The sequence below is a fragment of the Macaca fascicularis genome, chromosome 6 (genome assembly GCF_037993035.2).
Source record: "Macaca fascicularis isolate 582-1 chromosome 6, T2T-MFA8v1.1".
NCBI lineage: Eukaryota > Metazoa > Chordata > Mammalia > Primates > Cercopithecidae > Macaca > Macaca fascicularis.
The window spans coordinates 75282020-75300305 of NC_088380.1; the positions used below are offsets into that span (position 1 = coordinate 75282020).

Sequence of the window (18286 nt, forward strand, 5' to 3'; positions counted from 1 at the left end):
TTTAAATTTTTATTTTTTTGAGGCAGTATCACTCTGTCTCTCAGGCTAGAGTGCAATGGCACAATCAACTCACTGCAGCCTTGAATTCCTGGGCGCAAGTGATCCTCCCAATTCAGCTTCTCCAGTAGCTAGGACTACAGGCGTGCACCACTATGCCTGGCTGATTTTTTTTTTTTTTAAGAGATGGACTCTTGTCGTGCTGTCCAGGCTCGTCTCAATTCCTGGCCTCAAACGATCCTCTCTCCTAGGCCTCCCAAAGTGCTGGGATTACAGACTACAGACGTTAGCCACTGTGCCCAGCCTAGTTCAAGTTTTAAGCATTAAGAATTGACTCTTTGGAGGACTAGGGATCTTTTAAGGATCTCTACAGTCAGTGACTCTAAATGTAGTGTTTGGACCAGTAAGTAGCATTAGCATCACCCAAGAAGTCATTAGAAATGCAAATTATTGGCCGGGGCGGTGCCTCACGCCTGTAATCCCAGCACTTTGGGAGGCTGAGGTAGACAGATCACGAGGTCAGGAGTTCGAGACCAGCCTGACCAACATGGTGAAACCCTGTTTGTACTAAAAATACAAAAATTAGCCGGGCGTGGTGGAGGGCACCTGTAATCCCAGCTACTCAGGAGGCTGAGGCAGGAGAATCACTTGAACCTGGGAGGAGGAGGCTGCAGTGAGCTGAGATCGCACCACTACACTGCAGCCTGGGCAACAGAGTGAGACTCCATCTCAAAAAAAAAAAAAAAGCAAATTCTTAAGCCCCATCACAGGCCTGTTGAATCAGAAACTCTGAGGATGGGTCTGGCAGTCTTTGCTTTAACAAATCCTCCAGGTGGTCACAATAAATGTTGAAGTATGAGAGTTACTGCCTGTAATCCCATTACAGAGGTATGTAGGTAACTTAAAAACAGGTCCTGATAAAAGAATTCTTCTAAACTTAAAAAACAAATTCAGGTAACCTTAATAAAAAACAAATCTCAAACATGGAATTATTTTTTCACTTCTTTTTTTTTTTTTTTGGAGACAGAGTCTTGCTCTGTTGCCCAGGCTGGAGGGAAGTGGCGCGACCTCGGCTCACTGCAATTTTCATCTCCCAAGTTCACGCCATTCTCCTGCCTCAGCCTCCCGAGTAGCTGGGACTACAGGCGCCCGCTACCATGCCCAGCTAATTTTTTTGTATTTTTAGTAGAGACGGGGTTTCACTGTGTCAGCCAGGATGGTCTCAATCTCCTGACCTCGATATCCACCCGCCTCGGCCTCCCAAAGTGCTGGGATTACAGGCGTGAGCCACTGCGCCCGGCCTTTTTCACTTCTCTTAATGCTCTGTAAACATTAGTGTATTTATATATGTACTTAGAATTTTTAAAAATCAATTTTATTGAGTTATAATTAACATACAGTAAAAATGCTCCCATTTTGAGTAATTCCATGCCTTTTGACAAGTGTTCTGTACCCATGCCACGACCACCACAATCGAGAGAGAACATCTTCCTCATTCCAGAAGGGCTCCTTTGCGGTCAGTATTCCTGAGGAGTTCCAGCCGCCGGTGACGTTGATCTGTTTTCTGTCACTGTAGATGAGATTTGTCTGTTATATACAATTTTTAAAAATTAAATATGTATGGCTTCTTTTGCTTAGCATGATGTTTTTGAGCTTATTCATTTGTTGCATATATCAATACTTTGCTTCTTTTTACCACCTGTATTTCATTTATGGATACTTTGTTTATCCATGTGTTTATCCCCAGTGGACACTGGGCTGTTTCTGATTTTTTGGTTATTATTATGAATAAAGTTGCTATGAACATTATTGTATAAATCTTTGTGTGTTCATGTGTTTTCATTTTTCTTGGGTAAATATGTAGGAATAGGCCGGACGCGGTGGCTCACGCCTGTAATCCCAGTACTTTGAGAGGCCAAGGCGGACAGATCACAAGGTCAGGAGATCAAGACCATCCTGGCCAACATGGTGAAACCCCATCTCTACTAAAATACAAAAAAAATTACCTGGGTGTGGTGTTGCGCACCTGTAGTCCCAGCTACTTGGGAGGCTGAGGCAGGGTAATTGCTTGAACTCAGGAGGTGGAAATTACAGTGAGTCAAGATCATGCCAGTGCACCCCAGCCTGGCAATAGAGCAAGACTCCATCTCAAAAAAAAAAAACGAACAAACAAACAAAAAATTCTAGTCTGTATGGCAGCATAACATCAGGTAAAAGTACAGACTAGCCAGATCACCTGGTTAACCTTAACCTCTATGTGCTTGAGTTTCCTTATCTGTAATATGGAGATATAGCAATAGCTGATTTGGACTGTTAAAGGAATTAAGTGGACACATTAAAGTGCTTAGAATTGTCCCTGGCAAGTAGTAGGCTGCAATATTGTGATATAATAAACATATATATTTGATCTTCATCCAGTTCCTGGCACGGATCTCCAGAAACCCTTGTAATTTCCTGAGTGACAGGGGTGATAGAAACATCTTTTATTAGAATACTTGGTCTTGGTTCCTGACACAAGAGCTTCTAAGGCCTTTGGAATCTCCAGATGATAAGAGTGTATGACAATGAGCTAACTGGTGGCTGGGATCCTTTAGACAACTTCAGGATGGCGGCTATGCCCTGAAAGACTAAGGCATGATTGGAGGTCTGGGACTTGCAGCCCCACCCCTTGACCTCCAGAGAGGGTAAAAGGGCTGGAGATTGACTAACCACCAATGGCCAGTAATTTAACCAATCATGCCTAAGTGATGGCACCTCCATTAAAAAATAAACCGCAGGTTTGGAGAGCTTTTGGTTTGGTTAACCCTAACAGGCGATGCACCTCAAACTGCAAGAAGCCAAAAGGTCCTGTGTTCACCTGGGACCCTTCTGGACCTTGCCCTGTGTACCTCTTCAACTGCCTGTTCATCTGTATCCTTTACAATAAATCAGTAAACATAAGTACAGTTTCTGAGTTCTGTAAGCCATTATAAGAAATGATCAAAACTGGGATTTTCCTTTCGGAAGCCCCTCTCTCTCGCAAGAGAGAGAGCTGTTCTCCTTTTTCTTTTGCTTGTTAAACCTCCGCTCCTAAACCCACTCCTCGTGTGTATCTGAGTCCTTAACCTTCTTGGTGTGAGACGACGAACCCCGGGTACTGACCCCAGGCAACAATGCCACTTCATATTGGGGACTTCGTCTGGGATTCCAAGGTGCATTCATTGGAAAGGTGAGTAGAGGAGCAGACCTCAACTCTGTCCTTTGATTTCGAGGCTCTTGGCCTCCATTTTAGAATCAGACCAAACCAAATACTGGGCCCCCTTCTGCTTCTGTGAATGGGAAAACTGCCTTCAACAATTAGCCGTTTAAAAATGATGAGCGTGCCTGCCGGCCTTACAAGTCTCGGGGGGCAGGCTTGCTGGGGAGAACATGGAGAACCCCCAAGTACCCACGGGCTGCTGGGCATATTGGCCATGTTTGAACCAGTTTCCTTTCACGGAGGACCAAGCCGTCGTGTGGGGCTGAAGAGGTCCTGGAGCAACGGAGGATTTCTGGCTGGGGCTACCTCCTGGTGCCATCCGAAGGCCTCTGGACTCACCCCAGCCTCCGACCACTCTAAGGAGTGTCGGCAACAGGACCTCCAACTTTCCTATCATAATTCCCTCATTTCCTGTCCACGACCACCGTGTCTCCTATCCTCCCTCTGTATGCAGTGCTGCGGGAGTTTTACAGTGCAGGGACCTAATCTTGTTAGGCAAGAACAAGGAATGCTGTAGTAACCGGGGATATAGCACAGGGGCATGCTGTTGTGATTTTCTAGGAACAGAGGGTCTCCTCCCCCACCACAGTGAGCGTCACTCTCTGCCCTTGCTCTGGAAAGCACATGGCATGTCAAGGTCACTCTGCCCTTTGTCATAGTAAGATTCGGGTGGGGTGACCAACCTTCCCCATCGCACTATGTAAACGTCACACCTGGTCAAACCAACCTGTGGGCTGTAGGCAAATCAGACACCGCCTCCTCAGGCCTGCCTATAAAATCGGGTGCAGTCCACCGCGGGCCGGATTTTCCTTTCGGAAGCCCTTCAGAAGGGAGAGATCTGTTCTCATTGTTCTTTCTTTTGCCTATTAAACCTCTGCTCCTAAACTCCCCCAACCCCTAAGAAAGAAATTATTGAACCTGAGGGGGTTGCAGATGCCCTTGATTTGTAGTGAACTTGGGCAGAAGTGTGGGTACCCTGGGCTCCTAATAGTTGTGGCTGGCATCCGAAGTAGGGGGCAGTCTTGGGGGCTGAGCCCCTAACCCGTGGGGTCTGCACTAACTCTGGTTACTTAGCATCAGAATTGAGTAAAATTGTAGGACACTCAGCTGCTGTCTGCGGAGAATTGGTTGGTGGAAAACTCATATATTTGATGTCAGAAATGTGAGTAGAGAAATGGTTTTTCCTTTATAGACTCTATGTAAATTTTAATTCGTGTTTTTGGTAATACACAATATTACTGATTCTTAAAAGTATAAACCCAGGAAAATTAAGAAAATAGGAATGTCAAGTCCAACAGAGCTTAAAGGTAAAATAAATAAATAAATAAAACAGAAATGGGACCAGTAGCACAGAATATTTTAACACATTCTTGGAAAGTAGAAACTAAACGGACTAGTAGTCATGAAGGAAGCAGCCCAAGGAAACCGCTTCCTGAATATGGAGTCTCCTCCTATGAGAGACTATCTGCCCTATGGAGAAGCTTGGAGTAACCGTGGACATGATGCCAGGTAGGAAGGAGCGCTGGAGTGACATGAAGGGCTGAAAATTGAGGGACTAATTGGAAGCCTGTGCGTGGGACAGTCAGCTCCCTCTACCCCATGATCAGAATATTTGACACACAAGTGTTTACCCTGGGGCAAAAAAATTAAAGAAGCCTTCCCTGCTGCCCCCAAAATTGAACACATGGCTTTCTCTTAGCTGACCTAGAGAACCAGTGTGGGCAAAGTTGACACTATGAAAATAACAGAAAAGAAAGAGCTGTGGGAAGTTTTAATTGCTGAAATTTTAAACTACGATTGGAGAGCTGGAATATAAAGGAGAGGACAGCTGGGTGTGGTGGCTCACATCTGTAATCCCAGCATTTTGGGAGGCTGAGGCCAGCAGACCACTTGAGCCCAGGAGTGCGAGACCAGCCTGGGCAACGTGGTGAGTCCCCCATCTCTACACGAAATACAATTAAAAATTAGCTGGGCATGGTAGCACATGTCTGTAGTCCCAGCAACTTGGGAGGCTGAGGTGGGAGGATCACTTGAGCCCAGGGGTGGTGGCTGCAGTGAGCTGTGATTGTGCCATTGCACTCCAGCCTGGATGACAGAGTAAGACCCTTAGAAAGTAGGAAAATAATATATGGGGAAAAAAAGTGATCAATTAATTTCTCACCTAAACAGTGGGAATACCAAAAGAGTAAAAAGAGAGTAACAGACAGTAGGAAGTTACCAAAGAAATAATAGAAGGTAATTTCCCAGGCTTGATGGGAGACCCAAGAGTTCAGATTGAAAAGGCCCATTGAATACCCAGCCCAATGAACGTAGAGAGATCGACACTTAGGAGAAAAGATCCTAAAAGCTACCAGAAAGATAGAAACTGTTGCTATAACAGAAATAAGACACTAGCACCTTAACTGTTAACCAATCTCAACAAACTAGAAGAAAGTCCGGGTGTGGTGGTTCATGCCTATAATCCTAGCACTTTGGGAGGTCCAGATAGGAGGATCGCTTCAGTCTGGGAGCTTGAGGCTGCAGTGAGCTAGGATCGTGCCACTGCACTCCAGCCTGGGCGACAGAGTGAGACACTGTCTCAAAAACAACAGAAACAAAAAAACTAGAATAAAATACTTCTGGTGTGAGACTCCGTAGGTTTCATTACTCCCCTTGGGTCCTGATTGGATCCTGTTGACTCAAGACCTTAGAGCATTTACTGTTAACATCTATGACTGCGCAATTTGTTTTGCATTTCAGTTCCTTAAATATTTTCTCACTGCCTCCTATTAAAGGAGGAACAGAGCATTTGTACTTCAGCCTCCTACTTTCCTTCCCCTGGCCAGCATTCTCCTCCATTAGACTAAAACTGTGGATAAACCTCAGGTAAGTAAGTTACCATCTGTGGCAAAGGTGATTTTCTTCTACACCTAAACCTATGGCCCCTTCTTTGTCTTGCTATTATTTCTCTCTTTGGAGGCAGGATGGTATGGAGGAAACAGGACAGACACTGGAGTCACACAGACTTGGATTTAAATCCTAGCTCCATGGCACAGTTACCTCAGTGGCACTCTTAGCACTGTAGTCAAAGAATATTAGACCTGGAAAGGGTCTTGGAAATTACTTCTCCTCCCCCAGAAACAGCCTCTAGACTGGCATGATTGACCACCAAACTTTGTTATGTCAGACAGGATCAATGTCTGCTGGTCTGCTGCAACCCTGTACTCATTCATCTCTGGGGAGGCCTGAAGCCTTGGTGCTGTTCCTTGGCCAAACCTAAATGAAATGTACTAGTCAGTGATTAATAGAGTCTTGTGCTAGGGTGGGAGACAGATCAGGGAGCAGCCTGTTTCTTGTTTCTTTCTTTCTTTTTGGAGATGAAATCTCATTGGCTTTGAACTTCTGGGCTCAAGTGATCCTCCCACTTCAGCCTCCCAAGTAGCTGGGATTACAGGTGCATGCCACTGCCCCAGCTTGACTATACCAGCTTGTTCCTGGTTTTGAGCCCTGGTATGCAAGCTAGTGTTGGCTACCTCATCAGAGGAGTATAAAAGAGCCTCAGATGAGGTTATGGTTCTCCTGAGACCAAGGTGTCTTGCATGTATCTAGCTGGTTCATTACTTAAAGATGAAGCACATTTTCCACATCCTTTGTGTCTGCAAAAGGACCCTAGGAACTGGGCCTGGTGTTTCACTTGCCTTTTGGTTTGTTGGAGGTTTTTTTTTTTTTGTTTGTTTGTTTGTTTTTTAATCTATCCTTTACCTTTATTAAAGCCTTAGGTGAGTATACTATGCAGAGTCCTCTGAGTCTTTTCTTTTTTTTTTTTTTTTTTTGAGACGGAGTCTCGCTCTGCCGCCCAGGCTGGAGTGCAATGGCCGGATCTCAGCTCACTGCAAGCTCCGCCTCCCGGGTCCACGCCATTCTCCTGCCTCAGCCTCCCGAGTAGTTGGGACTACAGGCGCCCGCCACCTCGCCCGGCTAATTTTTTGTATTTTTAGTAGAGACGGGGTTTCACCGTGTCAGCCAGGATGGTCTCGATCTCCTGACCTCGTGATCCGGCCGTCTCGGCCTCCCAAAGTGCTGGGATTACAGGCTTGAGCCACCGCGCCCGGCCCTCTGAGTCTTTTCAATTATCCAAACCTGTGTAATTGATGACGAGGGTACTGTGAATAGGATCATTAAATTTTTGTTCGTTTGTTTTTGAGACAGGGTCGTACTCTGTCGCCCAAGTTGAGTGCAGTGTCTCGATCATGGCTATATAGCCTCAACCTCCTAGGCTCAAGAGATCCTCGCACCTCAGCCTCCCGAGTAGCTGGGTCTACGGCACACATCATCACAGCTGCCTAACTTTAAGCAAAATTATTTTTTTGTAGAGATGGAGTCTCACCATGTTGCCTGGGCTGGTCTCAAACTCCTGGGCTCAAGTGATTTGCCTGCCTCGGCCTCCTAAAGTGATGGGATTATGGTGTGAGCAGCTGCGCCGGGCCCAAGATTTTTGTTTTGTTTTGTTTTTCAAGACAGGGTCTCACGCTGTTGCCCAGGCTGTAGTGCAGTGGCACTGAAGCCTGAAACCTCTGCCTCCTGGGTTCAACCAATTCTTATGCCTCAGCCACCCGAGTAGCTGGGATTACAGGCATTGCACCACCACACCTGGTTAATTTGTTTGTATTTTTAGTAGAGATGGGGTTTCGCCATGTTGGCCCGGCTGGTCTTGAACTCCTGAACTCAAGTGATCTGCCTGTCCCAGCCTCCCAAAGTGCTGGGATTACAGGTGTGAGCCACTGCACCTGGCCCCCCAGTTTTTTACTTTATAATTTAAATGATAGCTAAGGCTTTGGGAGAAAGATGAAAAGTGGGGAAGATTTAGAGCCACCGGTGCCAGGCTGGTTGCTGGGGAATCCCTGTTTGAATTTGCTGAAGTGCTACAACTCTCAATGGGAAGAAAGGGATGGCAATGGAACTTGAATGTGGTTGATGCAGAGCAAGAGGAAATAGTTAAATAGATTTAAAAAGAAATCCAGACACAGAGGAAGTCAGCCAAGAATCCAGTTCCCTAGCTGGTTAGGCTGCTTTGGCAAAAATGAAAGTAACTAAAAAAGAGCCCTGCGTTGCCAAATCCACCAAGTTCCTTCTGTAAAGGGAAGGAACATGATGCCAAAGGGGAGTTGGGCAGATATTTCTTCTAATGGGAATGTGACCCTCATCTGGTAGATAATTACCAAAGAAACTACAGTGGGAGGGCATCAAGAGACAACTGAAACAGGGAACTACACAAGAGTTAAGTTGCCTGTGGACTGACAGAGCTTCCTGCAGAACCACTGCTGGACATGATATACATGAATGACAAAGGAGCTCTTTTCCTTGTATTAGGTACTGCCAAATGTACCTTCAAATGAATGTACATGTACACAAGGTGTGCTTGGTCTTCATTAGCTGAATTCGTTGAAGATCTTCAATTAGCTGCAGCTTTTGCCGGAATGTGGTTAGCTGGGCAAATTCCAAATCAGTTGAGCTGGACAAAGGTGGGAGTACATAAAACACATCTTGTAAGGGGGAACTGCCCAATTACACCCATAATTATTAGATGAAATACTCCCTAGAGGTGACTGAAACATTGAGAATGCAAGCAAGCACATTGGGATTGGTTCTGTGATGAAACTAAGGTATCCCTTAATTTTATCTCTTTGACTTAAGTGATGATTGATGCTGTGATAAGAGGGCCTCCACCTTTGTGGACTTTTTGTGTGACCCTACTACTGGGGAAGCAGGATGAAGTGAGAGGCTGTTGAAGACTTACTAGCTCCTTTGCTCCAAATTGTGCTGAATGATGAACAGATTAATATCATTCAAAAGAAAGGAGGCCAGGTGTCATGGCTCACACCTGTAATCCCAGCACTTTGAGAGGCTGAGGCAGGAGGATCGCTTCAGCCTAGGAATCTGAGGCTGCAGTGAGCTAGAATCATGCCACTGCACTTATACTACAGCCTTGGCAACAGAGTGAACCCTTGTCTCTTAAAAAAAAAAAAAAAAAAAAAAAAAAAAAAGGGCTGGGCATGGTGGCTCATGCCTGTAATCCCAGCACTTTGGGAGGCCAAGGCAGGCGGATCACCTGAGGTCAGGAGTTTGAGACCAGCCTGGCCAACATGGTGAAACCCTGTCTCTACTAAAAATAAAAAAAATTAGCCGGGCATGTATGCCTGTAATCCCAACTACTCAGGAGGCTGAGGCAGGAGAATTGCTTGAACCTGGAAAGCGGAGGTTGCAGTGAGTCAAAATTGCATGACTACACTCCAGCCTGGGTGACAGAGCGAGACTCCATCTCACTTTGTTGCCCAGGCTGGTTTCAAATTTCTGGGCTCAAGCAATCCTCCCGCGTTAGCCTCCCAAAGTGCTGGGATTACAGGTGTGAGCCACTGTGCCCTGCCAAGATTTCTAATGTATCCTAGTCTTGATGAATTAAACAAATAAACCTTTAGGATGATGCAAAAGCAGAATCTACAGTTGCTTTAGAGCAGTGTGGTGTAAAGAAAAGGGTGGCAGAGTTTCTCGGTGCTATGGGACCTAAGGACATTTACATTGGTGTGGATAAAATGCCCGGAGTGGTGAAAAACTTTGTTGTCATCATTGGAGCATGGTACATAAGGTATTGTTATACCTGCTAATAGAAAATTAAAGGGCAATTAACTTAATTAGTTTAATATGACAATGCAACTGTAAGTTTAAGAGTGGAAAATGGGCCAGGTGTGGTGGCTTATGCCTGTAATCCCAGCACTTTAGGAGGTTGTGGTGGGAGGATCACTTGAGCCCAGGAATTTGAGACTAGCCTGGGCAACATAGGGAGACCCCCCCGAACACCCTCCACACCCCGTCTCTATAAAAAACGGTGGTGTGCTCCTGTAGTACCAGCTACTTGGGAAGCCGAGGTGGGAGGATCGCTTCAGCCTATGAGGTTGAGGCTGCAATGGATGGTGATCAAGCCATTGCACTCCAGCCTAGGTGACAGAGCGCGACCCTGTCTCAAGAAAAAAAAAAGTGAAAAATGTCCATACAAAAACTTGTACACTAATGTGCACGGCAGTATTTATAATAGCCAAAAAGTGTAAACAATCCACATATCCACTGGGTTGAGGAATAAAATAAGGTATATATAATAATAAAATGTGGTATATCCACATAATGAAATATCATTTGACAATGAAAAGGAATATGAAGTACTAAAACATTACAACATGGATGAATTTGGCTTCCTTTTTTTGTTGTTCTTTTTATTTTATTTTTTAAGCACCTCTACCAACATGAACATTTTGCTAAGTGAAAGCAACCAGACACAAAGGACCACGTATTGTTTGAGTCAATCTATATGAAATGTCCCCAGTAGGCAAATCTATAGAGACAAAAAATAGCATAGTAGTTGCGTAGGGGTAGGAGGGTAATGGGAAAAATGGAAAGCAACTGCTAATGGGCATAGCGTTTCTTTCTAGGGGGATGAAAATGTTCTAAAATTGATTGTGGTGATGGTTCTGCTTGTTTATTAATATGCTGAAATCTATTGAACTGTACATTGTATTTACTTTTTTTAGAGACAGAGCCTCACTCTGTTTCCCAGACTGGAGTATAGTAGTGCAATCGTAGCTCTCTACAGTTTCATACTCCTGGGCTCAAGAGATCCTTCCACCTCAGCCTCCCGAGTAGTTAGGACTACAGGCACGTGCCACCGTGCCCAGCTAAGTTTTCATTTTCTTTTTAAAAAAATTTTTTAGAGACAGGGTCTAGCTATGTTGCCCAGGCTCATCTCAACTCCTGGCCTCAAGCAATCCTCCCACCTTGGCCTCCAAAGCACTGGGGTTATAGATATGAGTCACCACACCCTGAGTTGTTCATTTTAAATGGGTGAATTTTATGATGGGTGAATTACATTTCTTTCTTTTTTTTTTTGAGATGGAGTTTCACTCTTGTCCCCGAGGCTGGAGTTCAGTGGTATGATCTTGGCTCACCGCAACCTCCGCCTCCTGGGTTCAAACAATTCTCCTGCCTCGGCCTCCTGAGTAGCTGAGATTATAGGCATGCACCACCATGCCCAGGTTTTTCTTTTTCTTTTTCTTTGTATTATTAGTAGAGATGGGGTTTCACCATGTTGGCCAGGCTAGTCTTAAACTCCTGGCCTCAGCCTCCAAAGTGCTGGGATTATAGGCGTGAGTCACCATGGCTGGCCCCGAGTAGCTGGGACTACAAGCACGCGCCACCACCCCCGGCTAATTTTTTTGTTTGTTTCTTTGTATTTTTAGTAGAGATGGGGTTTTGCCATGTTGGCCGGGCTGGTCTCAAACATCTGACTTCAGGTGATCCACCCACCTTGGCCTCCTGAAGTGCTGAGATTACAGGCATGAGGCACTACTCCCAGTGAATTATATTTCAATATAATTCAATGATGCAATATAATTGCGTAATTGTTGTCATTTCTCCCTGATGTATTATTGGAATGGATATGACATCTGAATGGGGATGCCTTTGAGGAAAGAGATTTCATAAAATGAACAGTGTGTGGCATAATTGTGGCTTACTGTAACCTTGAATTCTTGGGCTCAAGTGATCCTCCTGCCTCTGCTCCCCGAGTAGCTGTGCCACCACATCTGGCTAATTTTTGAAATTTTTTGTAGAGACAAGGGTCTCACTAAGTTGCCTAAACTGGCCTCAAACTCCTAGCCACAAACAATCCTCCTACCTTGGCCTCCCAAAATGCTGGAATTACAGGTGTGAACCACCACACCAGGCCACTTACTTTCTATTTGATTCCTATTTCAGAAGAAAATCGTAACCAATTTGCATTTGTGTGAAAAGGCCACCAATGTACATTTAAGGTGCTCCCACAGGACATTTAAATTCTCTTGCTTATTGCTACAACGTAATGAGGAACAACTTAGATTTGATTTCACTGGAAAATAATGTATCTTTTTTTTTTTTTTTTTTTTTTGAGACGGAGTCTCGCTGTGTCACCCAGGCTGGAGTGCAGTGGCGCGATCTCGGCTCACTGCAAGCTCCGCCTCCCGGGTTTACGCCATTCTCCTGCCTCAGCCTCCGAGTAGGTGGGACTACAGGCGCCCGCCACCACGCCCGGCTAGTTTTTTGTATTTTTAGTAGAGACGGGGTTTCACCATGTTAGCCAGGATGGTCTCGATCTCCTGACCTCGTGATCCACCCGCCTCGGCCTCCCAAAGTGCTGGGATTACAGGCTTGAGCCACCGCGCCTGGCCTTTTTTTTTTTTTTTTTTGAGATGGAGTCTTACTCTGTTGCCCAGGCTGGAGTGCAATGGGAAGATATCGGCTCACTGCAACCTCCGCCTCCTGGGTTCAAGTGATTCTCTCGCCTCAGCCTCCCAAGTAGGTGGGATTACAGGCACCCACCATCATGCCCGGCTAATTTTTTATATTTTTGTAGAGGCAGGGTTTCACCATGTTGGCCAGGCTGGTCTTGAACTCCTGACCTCAGGTGATCTGCCCACCTCGGCCTCCCAAAGTGCTGGGATTACGGGCATGAGCCACTGCACCTGGCTAATACTATGTCTTATTTTATTGATGATATAATGTTAATCTCTCAATCCAAATATCCAGCTAAGACTGAATTGGAAGTGCTTGTTAATCATGTAACTACCAGGGAGGGGCTGATTACCTGGCTAAAATGCAAGGCTTAGTATAAATGGTAAAATTCTTAGAAATTACTTGGGCTAGGCTGGATGTGGTGGCTCATGCCTGTAATCCCAGTGTGGGAGCCGAAGTGCCACTGCACTTCAGCCTGGGCGACAAGGACAAGAGTGGGAGGCCAAGGCAGGCGGATCACTTGAGGTCAGGAGTTGGAGACCGGCCTGGCCAACATGGTGAAACCCCGTCTCTACTAAAAATACAGAAATTAGCCGGGTTTGGTGGCATCTGTCTGAAATCCCAGCTACTCAGGAGGCTGAGGCAGAAGAATTGCTTGAACCCGGGAGGCAGAGGTTGCAGTGAGACAAGATCTCGCCACTGCACTCCAGCCTGGGTGATAGAGTGAGACTCTGTCTCAAAAAAAAAAAAAAAAAAAAAAAAAAAGGAAAGAAAGTACTTGGGCTAGAGCCACTAGAAACATTCCCAAACATCCAAAAGTAAGTTGCTAGCTACAAGACAGAGGAAAAGGCACAAAAATTGGTTCAATTTCTTGGTTCCTGGAGAAATCACCTACCACATTTGGGAATTTTATCAACCCTTATTCTCAAAGTTAAGACGGAATGGGGAGCTAATTTATATGGAGCTTTGAAAAATGAACAAATGTCAGACTCTTTGGGAACTTCGAAGAGATTCCTTTGGGGCCATAGCACCTCAGTGTTCAAATGATGTTAGCAGTGTCGGCAACCGACTCACGCTCATGGAGCTTCTTACCAAACCTGTGACTGCCCCTCAGGGATGGTCATGGGGATTTGGGACTAGAAAGTTACCTGAGGCTTCTGGCAGGTATATGTCCTCTGAAAAACAGTCATTGGCCTGTTACTGGGCTTTAATGGGCTGCTTCTATAATGGAAGGATATAAAATTATTTTGAGATCTGAAAACCCAGGACAGAGAACATTCTGGGAGAGAACCAGGACCCTGACAATATGAAGGACTTCATTTCACCATTCTCCAGAGCAATTTGGTGACATATATAAAAATCTTGAAAAATATACATATGACTTGACTCGAATTCTCTTGAAACTTTGTTGTGAGGAAAAAATAATGACTGGAAAAACACTTTTTGTTATAGGATACTCAGTTATCCTATAACATTTGTTTATACAGAGAAAAATGGCAACAGCCTGAATGTCTTAAATGAGGAGATTCATGAAGCCATTAAGGAGTAATTTGCAGATATGTATTTATTAATGTGATATTATATATATACACACACACGGAGAATATATATATAGAGAGAGATTACATATATATGCATATATATAAAGAGACACATGTAGAGAGATGGGATCTTGCTGTGTTGCCCAGGCTGGTCAAACTCCTGGCCTTAAGCAGTCCTCCCACCTTGGCCTCCCAAAGCACTGGGATTACAGGCATGAGCCATCTCCCCTGGCTATAATTATAGTGGGACATCTGCAGCTTTGGCACAGAGCACTGGGACTTCAAACTGAACACAAAATAATGATTTTTAAAAACTGAGTAATTTGATCAAATCATTGCTGCCAGGCTATCCAATTTTGTGTATGTTTTTCTTTAATGTAAATGGTAAGTATATGCTCGTGTTACCACATTGTGTCCATAGCTAATGTCTGGAAAGCTTCGTGAATGGAGGCAGATCGGTGTCTGTCCTGTTGGTTGCTAGATCCCCAGTGCCTAGCACAGTACCTGATATATAGGAAGTGCTTAGTAAATAGTTGTTGATTAAGTAGACGAATACTGATGTTTCATAATTTTCCCAACAGTTTCTCTTTTGCGTTGAAATTTCAGGCATTCCTTTAATTCCTGGTTTCTTCAGAAACAGTGGGAAATGCTCTTCTAAGAAAAATCTTACTCTAAGGGATCAACCTGCTTTATTTCCCTTTTCAGAAAATGGCCACCCAGCAGGAAGCCTCTGATGAGAGGATCTCCCAGTTTGATTACGATTTTCTGCCAGAGCTGTCTGCTCTTCTGGGCATAGATGCAGTTCAGTTGGCAAAGGAAATGGAAGAAGATGAGCAGAAAGTGCAGGCAAAAATGCGGAAAGGCTACAACTCTCAAATGCGCAGTGAAGCAAAAAGGTTAAAGACTTTTGTGACCTATGAACCGTACAGCTCATGGACACCGCAGGAGATGGCGGCCGCTGGGTTTTACTTCACTGGGGTAAAAGCTGGGGTTCAGTGCTTCTGCTGTAGCCTCATCCTCTTTGGTGCCAGCCTCAGGAGACTCCCCATAGAAGACCACAAGAAGTTTCATCCAGACTGTGGGTTCCTTCTGAACAAGGATGTTGGTAATATTGCCAAGTACGACATAAGGGTGAAGAATCTGAGGAGCAGGCTGAGAGGAGGTAAAATGAGGTACCAAGAAGAGGAGGCTAGACTTGGATCCTTCAGGCACTGGCCATTTTACGCCCAAGGGATATCCCCACGTGTGCTCTCAGAGGCTGGTTTTGTCTTTACAGGTACCTTGAAATTATTCTCTGAAGTGTTTCTCTGGCGTTTTACATTTAGGTTTCATTTTTCAATTGCTTTTGCAATATTTGGCTAAACTTTCTTCCCTGGTTAAATGTGTTATATTAGGTATAAGGTCTAGTTTATCAAAATTCAACGTCAATGTTTTTATTTTTGCTCATTTTATATTTAGTACAGCCTGTGTTAATTTGCCAAATATACATAAAATAAGAAAGTTACTTTTCCTTAAACTTGGACCTTAGAAAATACTGGCTGTATTCTTAAGGCCCTGAAAAGATTAAATAACTCATGTGGTCATCCTGATATCAGTCTCCTCACCCATCCTCCCTCTACTGCTCTTACATGATCTTTCTTTGATTCTTCTCATTGCTGCAGTATTGGAGGGTTTTGTTTGTTTGTCCTAGCCCTGCCCTAGGGGTTATGATACATAAATGAGAATTCTTACAATAACAATGATCATTTACTGAGTACTGTACCTACTTTATGCTAGGCATAGAGTGAGTACTAATTCCTATCCAATGAATTTACCTCTTTCTCTCCCATTTCACAGCTGAGTTCATGGAGGCTCAGAGAGTTTACGAAACATGCCTATGTTTCTGCTGAAATGTCATGGCAAAGCTAAAACATAGGTTTTCTAATTGCACATTACTTCAGCTGGTCCTGGTGTTAGTCGGCTTCCTTATCACTTTGACCCTGAGAGCTCAAAGAGCAACATACCAGCTCTGGGAGGCAGCTGGGGAAGGATATTGAGTTACACAGCTTAGGGTTCTGTACCTGGAGTGCGGCCGTGGTGGAGGGGCCCATTTCGGGTGGTGGGACTGTGGATGGAGACTCAGGCCAATAAGATCGGGAGTGCACAGGCACGCTGGAGCATGTCTTGCTCCTGCACAAAACAATCAACTCTGTGTACATACCCTCTGGTGCCACTGCCAGGCAATCTAAATATTTTCCTTCATATATAGGTAAACAGGACACGGTACAGTGTTTTTCCTGTGGTGGATGTTTAGGAAATTGGGAAGAAGGAGATGATCCTTGGAAGGAACATGCCAAATGGTTCCCCAAGTAAGTAGATAATTTTTGCTTAAATTTTTCTTTCTTTCTTTTTTTTGAGACAGAGTCTTGCTCTGCCACCCAGGCTGGAGTATAGTGGCATGACTTCAGCTCGCTTCAACTTCTGCCTCCCAGGTTCAAGTGATTCTCCTGCCTCAGCCTTCTGAGTAGCTGGGATTATAGGTGCACACCACCAAGATAGGCTAATTTTTGTATTTTTAGCCCCTTAAGATTTTTAATTTGTAGATTTCCTCTTTATCCATCTCTTTTTTCTTGTCGCTTATTTGTTAAAGAAGTCATGTAATCTGTCCTGTAAAATTTCGTCTACTCTAGATTTAGCAAATGTGTTCCTCTGGCATCATCTAACATGTTCCTCTACCTTCTGCATTTCCAGGAACCTGACACTTGGATCTAGCAGTCTGGTCAGACTCAGACTCTATTTTCTTTCTCCTTCCTTCCTTCCTTCCTTCCTTCCTTCCTTCCTTCCTTCCTTCCTTCCTTCCTTCCTTCCTTCCTTCCTTCCTTCCCTCCCTCCCTCCCTCCCTCCCTCCCTCCCTCCCTCCCTTTCCTTCCTTCCTTCCTTCCTTCCTTCCTTCCTTCCTTCCTTCCTTCCTTCCTTCTTTCCTTTCTTCCTTTCTTTCTTTCCTCTCTTTCTTTCTCTCTTTCTCTCTCTCTCTCTCCTTCCTTCCTTCCTTCCCTCCTTCCTTCCCTCCCTCCTTCCTTCCTTCCTTCCTTCCTTCCTTCCTTCCTTCCTTCCTTCCTTCCTTCCTTCCTTCCTTCTCTTTCTTCCTCTCTCTCTCTCTCTTTCTCTCTTTCTTTCTTTTGACAGTCTCACTCTGTTGCCCAGGCTTGAGTGCAGCAGTACCATCTTGGCTCACTGCAACCTCTACCTCCTGGGTTCAAGTGATTCTCCTTCCTTACCCACCCAGGTCTGGGATTACAGGTGCATGCCGCCACACCTGGCTAATTTTTGTATTTTTAGTAGAGATGGGTTTTCTCCATATTGGTGAGGCTGGTCTCAAACTCCTGACCTCAGGCAGTCCACCTGCCTTGGCCTCCCAAAGTGCTGGGATTATAGGCATGAGCCACTGTGCCTAGCCTCAGATTCTATTTTCTTTAACAAATATTTGTCAGGCCGGGCGCGGTGGCTCAAGCCTGTAATCCTAGCACTTTGGGAGGCCAAGACGGGCGGATCACGAGGTCAGGAGATCGAGACCATCCTGGCTAACACGGTGAAACCCCGTCTCTACTAAAAAAAAATACAAAAAACTAGCCGGGCGAGGTGGCGGGCGCCTGTAGTCCCAGCTACTCGGGAGGCTGAGGCAGAAGAATGGCGTAAACCCGGGAGGTGGAGCTTTCAGTGAGCTGAGATCCGGCCACTGCACTCCAGCCTGGGCGACAGAGCAGACTCCGTCTCAAAAAAAAAAAAAAAACAAAAAAAAAAAAAAACAAAAAAACAAAAAAACAAATATTTGTCACACATGTACTACATGCAAAGTTGTTGGTTGGATGCTAAATTAACCACAAACCTGGGCACAGTTATTTACATTTATAAGTCATCTTGCACATGGACAGCCATGCCCACAAAAGTGAATGGAGGCCCAGCACGGTGGCTCGTGCCTATAATCCCAGCACTTTGGGAGGCCAAGGCATGTGGATCATTTGAGGTCAGTAGTTCGAGACCAGCCTGGCCAACATGGTAAAACCCTGTCTCTATTAAAAATACAAAAATTGGCCAGGCGTGGTGGCAGGCATCTGTAATCCTAGCTACTTGGGAGGCTGAGGCAGGAGAACTGCTTAAGCCCGGGAGGCAGAGGTTGCAGTGAGCTGAGATCGCACCACTGCACTCCAGCCTGGTCAACAGAGCAAGACTCCATCTC

At 45.0% G+C, this 18286-nt stretch overlaps 1 protein-coding gene across 7 annotated transcripts in view; it reads left to right on the forward strand.

Annotated features, from left to right (window-relative positions):
• Positions 1 to 3120: 3120 nt before the first annotated feature.
• The window catches only part of NAIP (NLR family apoptosis inhibitory protein), a 58595-nt gene continuing 43429 nt past the window's right edge, over positions 3121 to 18286 (forward strand). For 5 of the 7 annotated variants that reach the window (XM_045393839.3, XM_005557104.5, XM_065546360.2 and 2 more), the window contains exons 1-3: positions 6033 to 6100; positions 14776 to 15346; positions 16319 to 16418. In XM_045393839.3, the coding sequence (XP_045249774.2) occupies positions 14779 to 15346; positions 16319 to 16418 (668 nt within the window). In that variant the 5' untranslated portion in view covers positions 6033 to 6100; positions 14776 to 14778. Of the gene's footprint in view, positions 3206 to 5888; positions 6101 to 14775; positions 15347 to 16318; positions 16419 to 18286 lie in introns of those variants that run through there. The other 2 variants (XM_005557105.5, XM_005557107.5) reach the window with 2 other exon arrangements.